Source organism: Neofelis nebulosa, chromosome 3, assembly GCF_028018385.1.
Source record: "Neofelis nebulosa isolate mNeoNeb1 chromosome 3, mNeoNeb1.pri, whole genome shotgun sequence".
NCBI lineage: Eukaryota > Metazoa > Chordata > Mammalia > Carnivora > Felidae > Neofelis > Neofelis nebulosa.
In genome coordinates this window covers 103,881,185-103,891,765 of record NC_080784.1, presented here as the reverse complement: position 1 = coordinate 103,891,765, position 10,581 = coordinate 103,881,185, and the positions used below count along the sequence as shown (strand labels likewise).

The following is a 10,581-nucleotide window of genomic DNA, read 5'->3' as shown; positions in this document are numbered from 1 at the left end:
TGTGACGTCAATACGCTCACGCGAAGGGAGCCCACGGCCAAAAGAGAAAGCCCCGCCCCTCTCCCAAAGAACCGCCCACTGACTTAACCTGCTCCAATCACAGGCGGAGAGGAACGGAGGACTAGGCCCAAGACACTAGAGAAAGGTGGTTTCCAGGGAGACTGGAGACGCAGTCTTGGCTCCACCCCCACCGCGGTCTAGAGAAGCACCTCTTTAAGTCTTTCTCAGTGTAGACCCCTGATGTGAAACTTACGTTGATGCTGAACTATTTTACTGACACGGGAAAGAGTCCTTCAAAGAATTAGGTTCCACCGTTACAGGAGTTAGCTTACCACAATAGTTATCAAACTTTTGGCCTTACAGCCCCTTCCCAAAACTCTTAACAAACTATTGAGGACCCCAAAGACCTTTTGTTTATATAAGATCTGCTGATATTTACTATATTAGAAATTAGAACTGGAGGGGCGCCTGGGTGGCTCAGTCGGTTAAGCGTCCGACTCTTGATTTCAGCTTAGGATATCTCTGGCTTTGTGAGTTCAAGCCCCGATTCAGGTTCTACAAGAGTGCAGAGCGTCCTTGGGTTTCTCTCTCTCTCTCTCTCTCTCTCTCTCTCTCTCTCTCTCTCTCTCTCTCTCTCTCTCTCTCTCCCCCCCCCCTTCCCTGCTCACAGGTTTGTGCTCGCTCTCTCAAGAATTAAAAAAAAAAAAAAAGAAATTAAAACTGGAATTTTAAAAGTGTACTTAAAAATAAACTTATTACAGGGGCGCCTGGGTGGCTCAGTCGGTTGAGCGTCCGACTTCAGCTCAGGTCATGATCTCACGGTTCGCGAGTTTGAGCCCCGCGTCAGGCTCTGGGCTGATGGCTCAGAGCCTGGAGCCTGCTTCCGATTCTGTGTCTCCCTCTCTCTCTGACCCTCCCCCATTCATGCTCTGTCTCTCTCTGTCTCAAAAATAAATAAAAATTTAAAAAAATAAACTTATTACATAAAAATTTTAATGAAAATATTTTGGGAGAAAAAAAGAGATAAAAAGTCTGCAAATTGGTGTTTGCAAATCTATTTACCGTCCACCTGAATAGACAAGCAAGTCCCAGATCTCCTACTGCATTCCATCTGTTGGTATATGTGGGTTGTTTTATTTAAGTATATGAAGAAAATCTGGCACAAAATTAACAAGTGGTAGTTTTTGGTTTTTTTTTTTATGCTCATGAGTAACTTTTGGCCATTTATTTTTATTTTTTATTTTTTATTACATGAAATTTATTGTCAACAAGTGGTAGTTGTTTACAAGCTAATTGCAATGTGGAATGTGTCTTCATTATATAACATCAAAGAAATCCTATATGTTAATATCACCATGGATTTAATCAGAAAAGTTGTGAAATATTGGAAAGCTATCTACCTCAAACATGGAAACAAATTTTGCAAACTTCTCATTTGTGCTTAAAAGGTCAAATTTTAAGCATTGGCAACAAATGTCAGTGGTTTTCCTTAAAATGATAGGTTCCCTTCTTGAATTCACAAGAAAGTGTATACCAAATACTCTAGTCTGACTAATCATAATTTTTGTCAGTTGTGCTTTTTTAAAGAAAGTGTTCCAGCTACCATCTCCAATAATCACACAAATGCTTTTCCTTGAGACAATACCCCCCAGTATTCAGTAGAAATGCTTTATGCATACTTCCCATTTCATCACACAGAATATCTGAAAGAAATGTATTCAAATTGAGACTTAAAATTAACAACTTTTACTGCTTCACAACGGACATATTTATGTAGTTTTGTTTCCTGCCAATATGTGGCATGAAGAATGCAGTAACTATTGAAGCCACTGCTTTGATTCATGTTTAAGCACCAACCGTACTTAACCACCATTGCTTTTGCACCATCAGTGCAAATGTCAACACAGTGTACAAGGCAGATAACATCTTAGTGTAATGAAAAGAGTTTCAAAATCACAGACTCCCTGAATAGGCCTCAGGGACCTGCAGACTACTAGTGGCCTATAATGATCCAAGGTCTGACTTAGAGCTAATATTCCCTGATCCTTTGATCATTTCTTCCTTAATGTACAGTGTTGTGACTAAAGAAATACTAAATATAGATGAGAAAGATACAGCCTCTTTCCTGATTTCTTTGGTTTACTAGGAGAGTTCACAAATGATTGTGAAACAAGATTGAAACCCTGAGAAGGGGGTACTTCTTAGGAAGAATAATTATTTCCAGCAAGGGACGTGAGAAGGTTTTGTCTAGATACCAGAATGTTCTAGACAATTCTTTTTCTGAGGCTAAATAACTCCATATTAAAATAGACAGCAGGGCCTGGAGATGGATTAGCTATGTAGCAATTTGCGAAAAACACATACCAATTTAGACTCAACAAAAATACAGATACATTTCAGAAGTAAATTGAAAAATAAAGCCATAGGGGAGACAGGAGAACACAGAGTTGTACAGAATTTTATAGAATTTAGGGAATTGGAAGGTGGAACACTTAGGGGCCCCATAATAAGTTACCACAAACTGAGTGACTTTATACAACAGAAATTTATTTTCTCACAGGTCTCACAGGCTAGAAATATAAGATCAAAGTGTGAGCAGGGAACCAAACCAATCTTCTAAGGCTTCTCACCTTGGCTTGTGATGCCCATCTTCTCCTCCTGGATTCACAAGGTCTTCCCTCTTTGCAAGTCTGTATCCTAATCTCTTCTGATAAGGAAACCAGTCAAATTGGATGAATCAAGGCCCATCCTAATGATCTCATTTTACGGTAATTACCTCTTTAGAGGTCCTACTTCCAAATACAGTTACATTCTGAGGTACTTGGAGTTAGGACTTCAACATATGAATTTAAGTGGGACACAATTCAGCCTATATCAGAAGGGAACTTGTCTGATCTTAACAGGAATAAAAGAAATCAAAAAGAAAAAAACAGATATTAAGAATAAAGATGAAACATTTCAATATGTGACAAAATTTTTTAAATATAAACAAAAATTTGGGATATATATGCAAACTTACTATCTTTATAAACAGTTCATACAAGTTAATAAATAAAGAAATAGTATTATTCCAGTAAGTAAACAGGTAAAAATATTAACAGACATTTCACGAAGAAAGTGGCTACTGAACAAACTTATAGAAATCTATTACCTTCATTTGTAATTGATAATATTAAAGCAAGATACCCTTTTATTTTACCTTTCAAATTAGAAAAAGATGTAAGTGATAACACTGCATATTGTAGAGAGGGCATGTGCTCATCAACTGTGATGCTTAAAACTGGCAATAAAACCCTTTCAAAAGCAATGTAGAAATATGCATCCAAACCTATAAATGTGGGATATTTTTAACACATAACCCCAATTTTGGATATTTAGTTTTACAAAAACAAAGCAAAGTAACAAGTCGTCATTGAGGAACCACTTAAAATGCAGATATAACTATCCAATAAAGAAATGGTGCCTCCACTTTATCAACTACTGTGCAGCCACTGAAAGTGGAAATAATGAAGGCTGGAAAGCAATGTGGGAAGTGTTCAGGATCATACTAAAAGCATAATATAAAATAGTGTATATACTATGATTACAATTATAGGAAGGGACTTGTTATGAAATAAATCCAAAAAAAATGTTGTTGGTTATAAAGGATTATAAACTTTCCTCTTCTTGTTTTGTGTTTTCCATAAGATGTTTGCATTGTTTTTAATAAAATTTTTCAATTTGAAAATAAAATTGTTAAAAAATAAAATTAAAAATTAAGCAATCCTCAAAATCTGTGTTTAACTGCATAGTTTCCAAGGTAGGCATTCTACTGTCCCTGAGATTGCAAGGTTCTGATAAAGGGTTATCCAAGACAGTGGGTACCAAATCTTCCCAGTCTGTTTTGTTTCCCTTCTTAAGTCCTGGCAATGCATGTTAACAACTTAAGGAAAATGGTACTGATATTTATTACTGCTACGTTTTTGCATTATAACAAAGAAATCAAAATCCGGAAAACCTGATGAATGGGCAGGAATTATCTTTTTAAAAATTACTCTCGTAAGTTTGACAAGTATTCCAGGGCTGAGCAAAATCTTAGAAACCATTAATCCAATGTTTTCTCTTTCATATCCACAAACCACTTTCACAGTAATGTATAATCTTTCAAATCCCGTAGGATTTTTAATAATTATCTCATTTTTTCATTGTGAAATTTTGTAATTAATTTGGGCATCTACAAGCCAAGGTGAGAAAAAAAAATGTTTGTGTAGAAATGTAGCTTTAAAGATAAGGCATTTTATTTTAGATTGCTATATTATTTAAGGTAGCATTATAAAATTCATCTTCTTGCAATCTTTTTTAAAAGCTGTTTTAAGTTTATGTATTTTTTGGAGACAGAGAGTGGGAGAGGGGCAGAGAGAGAGAGAGAGAGGGAGAGGGAGAAACAGAGAATCCTAAGCAGGCTCTGCACTGTCAGCATGGAGCCTGATACAGGGCTCAAACTCACGAACCCATGAAATCACGACCTGAGCTGAAGCCAAGAGTCGCATGCTTAGCCAAGTGAGCCACCTGGCTCTTCCTATAATCTTTATAATATTTGTAATCAAAATATATACTGGCAATGCTTATTTCCCATTTAATAAGTGATGCCCACTGTTTATTTACTTTGTGTAAAAGAAAAGAGTTTATTTTGAAGATCAAATTTATTTTAAAACATTAAAATGAGGCTATGATATAGCATCAAAAATACACAAAAAGAGCTTTATGATACTTAGAATTCTTTCATTTTGCATCTAGAAAAGGCAAGTGATTTTTTTTTAAGTACTGTGTTTTGTTTCTAAATGGCAAAATTTTCAAAGTACTAATTTTAAATACTTCTTATATAATTAACAGGGTGGGGAGTTTTTCTTCACAAAAATGAAAAGCCAAGTTAGAGAAAACTGCCGCTATAATTTATCTTTTTAAACATATTTTAAGGTACTAGAGACATCTTGGTGGATTACATTAAAAAAAATGATTAGATCTTAAATGTGATAAAAATCACCTTCAGACAAATTTACAGAAGGATCATGCACTTCAGTAACTTATAAACCTTATGCTGCGGTCTCAAAGCAACCCTTATGAGTATAAATTAAACAACTTATGACTAAGAATAAGAGCAATTTAAATTGCATTATAGTTAAAACCATAACACAGCTAAAGGTGGTTGACTGAGTGATTGACTCATGAGTATATACATTGGTCTCCACTAACATGTGGTACCAACTGGGAAACTCTCAAACTCGTATTTTAAAAAATTAATAACCTTTTAGATTGATTTTAAAAAAGAAACATGGAAAGAAAGATCATTACCACCTTGGGTGATGATACCAATCCCCTGAAAGAACTCAGACACCCAAAGACTGAGAATCTGCTTGTGGCAAAGCCCTGTTTGATGGAACATGGTAGAAGACCAGATTTGTCCCAGGGCACACAATAAACAATTAATGTGACTTCAGTTCTTTTTAGACATCATTCATAAGACACTTTACCTTCCCATTTCTAACAGCTTCTTTCATTTGGCTTAACGCATTTGAAATAAAAATATATTGGACACGATTGAGTAAGACAGTTGTCTTAAGTCGTAGTAAATTTGCTTTTACCAATCACAAAATACATCTCATTTTTAAGTTTTTAAAGTACACAGAACTCTGAAGACACCAGATACTATTTTGCTTATTTCCCTGTTTTATTTCAAGTCTATAAATCTAAGCTTCTCAATGTATTGTGAATTCCATTAAGTCAAGGGTCTTCAGCAAATTTAATACAGAAACACTTACAGTACCAAATTTTTTAAAGAGTAAGCCTAAGAAGCAATTTGAGAGTTGCTTCCTTTCCTTTATCTGTAACTGAGGAAAAAACTAAGAATAGCAAAGAAGTTAAAAAACAGATATAGGACTTGGATAATTTTCTAATTAATCATAATCACCTAAATGTGTTTCGCTAAACAAAATTGTTTTTGGTTCTGTTAAAATGTTCCCTTCTCCAAGTTGCCCCACCTAATTCTTTGAGCATTGCTTCTAAGCCCAATGTTCCTGTTAAAACAGTGAGACAAGGTGTTGCTGGCCCAGAGTTATTATTAACCTCAAAGAAGTATTAATTTTGATAACAATCACCTAGAATAATCCTTACCTTGCATCTATATTATCACAGTAATACCTATGTCTTAGGATGAGTTCACTGGGGACAAAGCCTAATAAGATTTGGGTATGATATATTGAAGGAATGTTCTCAGCAGAAAGGGAGGAAGGGAGACAGGATAATAGAGGGAAAAGCTAAACACAGATTTGGTCTCAACTGGAGTCTGGCCAAGCCTAATCCCTTCTGTAGCTCTTGAGCATGAACTACACCAAAAAATGTGGCCCACCTTAAGACAAGGGCCCAGCCTTTTTATTTCCACCCCAGTTGGTCACTGGTATGGGGAAGGGGAAACATAACATCCAGGGCTTCCTTTCAGTTGAGGGCAATTCCCTGGAGAAGTGGATTGTTGGGAACTGCTATTCTGGGAACACTCACAGAATCTGGGAGATGCCTGCACTGGCCCATTAAAAAGGATCTGGGTAGGATATCAATAGTATCCACCACATCTTGGCATCACATCTTCTTTCTTGGCTACCACCTAGAAACTATGAAGAAGGAAAAAAATGAAATAACAGAAATGTACCAGTTTTACATAAGCATAGTAAATAAAGGAAAAACCACCTATGTTTGGAGCTCTGCAGTTGTGAAAGGCATAGACGACAAAAAAAAAAATGTATTTTCTTACAGGATATAGTTGCCATGAGCTTTATTTTCATTCAACACTCCAAGGATCCTAGGAAGAATGTCCTCAGCTAAATCTGACACTTTTCCATTCAACATTTTTTCAATCCCAATTAGGAAGATTACTAAATATGCTGTCCCATAGGTACAGGAAAAACCTTTTACTCTTGGAATCCTAGACAATACTAGAAGACTGTGAGTATTTTCTATTATGGAAATTTCATATCTTTACTGTTTTAATATAAACTATAGTAACATATAACAAAGAAAAAATCAATATTTTATTTAGCTCTGAGGTATAACATAAAATATATAAAGTTTGAAAAATGTTTAACACAAAATACCATTTGCAAAGCACAAAAGTTAATGAAATATTCTAAAATGGTAGCAAAAATGTATAAAGTTTTCTTTTTTTTAAAAATTTTTTTTTAATGTTTACTTATTTTTGCGACAGAGAGAAACACAGCATGAGCAGGGAAGGGGCAGAGAGAGAGGGAGACACAGAATGTGAAGCAGGCTCCAGTCTCTGAGCTGTCAGCACAGAGCCCGACGCGGGGCTTGAACTCACGAACTGTGAGATCATGACCTGAGCCGAAGTCGGACGCTTAATCGACTAAGCCACCCAGGCGCCCCTATAAAGTTCTTTTCTTACATTAACTGTTTTAAATCCCCAAAAGTAGAAATTAAGAAATAATCTTTAAAGAGCTACCATTTAGTGGTCATTTTGTTTTCATGTCTAGAAAACAAAAAATGTGTGATATTAATGAGTTTTAGCATATAATGTATTTAATCGTTTTTTAGAACCTATGAAACTACCCTTAAGCTATGATAATTCGTATTCCTGTTTGACTTGACAAAAACAGAGTGAAGAGAATCCAGATAGGCATAACTCCATGAGACAAAACCTAGCTGATAAAAAAAAATACTTTGTTTTATGGTCTGTGAAGAGATGAGGGAAATTACTGGCCTGTACTCCCATTCTTATTAAGGGGATGCATGAGGTGTTGTGGGTATTACCAGTATTTAACTCACTTATAAAATAAAAATCAAATACAGATTCATCACCACCTATTTTGTATAGAAAGTGTAATTGAAATGCTTTGATAAGAAAAAGGATGCCAATCATTGTAAGCAATGATGGCAAGAGATGCCTCGAAGGGAAACGAAACATACCTGGTGAGGCTTGGATATGTGTTTCCAGGTAGACAGCCATTGCTTTTTCCTGGTTCTTCCCATAGACATACCCTCTAAAACTCAGAATGAAGCTAATGGGCAAGATAGAAGTCAGTCATTGATATCTTATTTAGCATTAAAGCATCAAAGGCAGAAATTAGAAGGTTATAACAAAAGAGCAACCCTGCATATCCCCTAACTTTAAAAAACTCACCATCCCACTAAATAAATTCACGTTATTGAAAAACAACAAATGAAAATTTAAGACAGAAAGCAAAGAGTATATACTTTAGAAAAATCTTTAATGTGTTGTTTGGAACAATTCTATGAAACTTAAATATGTAATTATATTTTCTATTAACCCATTTCATTGTTAAATTCTTCATTCGGGGCTCAAAGGTTCTAGGATTATGAGTGATGCCAAAAATTCTAAGAAAATCTTACCAAGTCATAGCCAGTTATAAAATTTCATGTTTCTATTTTTTTTTAAATGTCTTCAGCATTTGGACAACGGAAGGAATGCTACATAGTGATGACCTTTTTATTTTTATTTGTATTTTGTTGGCAGTTCAGTTCAGTTGGGTTCAACATTTATTGAGCACCTACTATGTACCAGGCACTGTACTAGATGCTGGAGACACAAAGATGAATAAGACATGGTCCCTGTCCCCAAGGAGCTTACGGTCTCTTGGAGGCAAACAGGTAGTGCAAAGACATAGAGTTTATTCTAAAGTGGACGAAAATGTCAGTAATGTAATAATACTGGGCCTTTAAATACAATGGCATGTCATTGTTTATAATGTCAAGGCAGACAATCAAAATGAAGACCATTTTCATGTGATAAAACAGTAAAATCATTAAGACCTAACTTTTAAAGATTCACATGATAAAGGCAGTTAAAACTAAAAATTTACACCACAGTTTTTCAAGTATTTCATACTTAGAAATATTATTGCCCACATTTGTGCTATAGTCAAAGCCATTATTCCAGGTTACTGAATCATTCACATCTCAGCATGCTAGGATTCAGTTTCTCACTGAGTTTATGAATCAGAACGGCTAATTCCTCAGTTGCTTGGCTCTTGTCCTCTAAAAGTTCATAACGAAGGCTGGAGATATCTTGTTTGATTTCTTTTAATTCACCTATAGTATTTGTATTAAAAAAAAATATCATGGGTAATTTGCTCTTTGGATTTAGAAAAGAACAAAGAATGAATTCATACAATATGAACACATTTGCTTCATAAAGTCCAAGGTACTTTTTTCAATTTTTTTCCTTCAGGATATTTAAGAAATATTAATCTTTAAAAATATACTTATGTTTGACAAAAGCTATAAAAATAGTCCAGCTATGTTTTCAGTAGTAGAACTCAGTTAAAGTGTTGTTCTGGGGCTCAATCACCTCTTAACACAGGGTGATTTTTCTGTTAACTGATCTGCACTCAGGGTATCTCCATCCTGTCTATAGAGGGTCCCTTTGGTTCCCTCAGACCCATAAGGGTTGAAACCTACGTGGATTATCCCCCTTTGCTAGGATGGAAGAGAACCCTAGCAAAATGCAACTTAATTAAAGCTTAGTCAATCTATTTAACAGGCAAATACTCATATGAAACAACTAAATTTTATGTCAAGTTTGAGGAGTTGGGAAGAACATAAAGTGATTATTAAGGAAGGCAGTGGTAATGAACTTGGAGCCAAGGAAGGGTTTGTAAGACACAGAGAACCAATGTATAAGGAAGTAACAAGCAACGGTGAAATTAAGTTTAGATGTGAAACCACTAGCAATGTGTACATACCTAAGAAACTCCATAGGAGACTTTTGGCTACTAAAACACAACTATACCCATAATTAAGCTTGGCAGTATTTTGATCATATGTAGACTGCAATTAAAAACTGGATTCTCTTGCAAATGATTATCATGTAGATAAGCCATTGACATCGAAAGGTGAACTTTGGGGCAGAAATTTATCTTGAATTTATAAGAAGTGATTCTTCAAATCATTGGTATTTCAACAGCTTTTTATAATAGAATCACATGTAAAACATACCTTTAATGATATTCCCTGCTACCTTTATCATGGTTTAAAGTATAATTTCTATGTTCTTACATATATGAAAGTCAGAACCTCTTTATCTTAAAGAATTCTATTTTTTAGGACTACACATAAAACATTTTCAGATTCATTTTGTTTAGACCAAAAAAAAAAAAAAGTGCTTCTTCCTTTCCCATTTGGCAATATGATCTAATTTGAAATCACAAGGCCAGTCTTTGGTGAAATAAATAGATTTTCACTCCATTAAGTATTACATTTGGACTATAAACCCAGTGGATCCCCTTTTGCATGCCTACTGCCATATCCTCCTTCCTTGCTTTTGACTTATGGGGAAACTATACTTTTATTTTATTTTATTTTTTTGAGAGAGAGCGAGAGAGAGAGAAAGAACGAGAGAGAGCAGGGGAGGGACAGAAGAAGAGGATGAGAGAGAACCTTAAGCAGATCTCATTCCCAGCACAGAGCCCAAAGCAGGGCTCAATCTCACAACCATGGGACCATGATCGGAGCCAACATCAAGAGTTGGATGCTTAACCAGCTGAGCCACTCAGGTGCCCCAGAAGACTATACATT

At 35.4% G+C, this 10,581-nt stretch overlaps 1 protein-coding gene across 6 annotated transcripts in view; it reads right to left on the bottom strand.

The window, feature by feature from the left end:
• Window positions 1–2,526: 2,526 nt before the first annotated feature.
• The window catches only part of TRPC3 (transient receptor potential cation channel subfamily C member 3), a 79,136-nt gene continuing 71,081 nt past the window's right edge, over window positions 2,527–10,581 (bottom strand). For all 6 annotated transcript variants that reach the window (XM_058721474.1, XM_058721477.1, XM_058721478.1 and 3 more), the window contains one exon: window positions 2,527–9,096. In XM_058721474.1, the coding sequence (XP_058577457.1) occupies window positions 8,954–9,096 (143 nt within the window). In that variant the 3' untranslated portion in view covers window positions 2,527–8,953. The remainder of the gene's footprint in view (window positions 9,097–10,581) is intronic.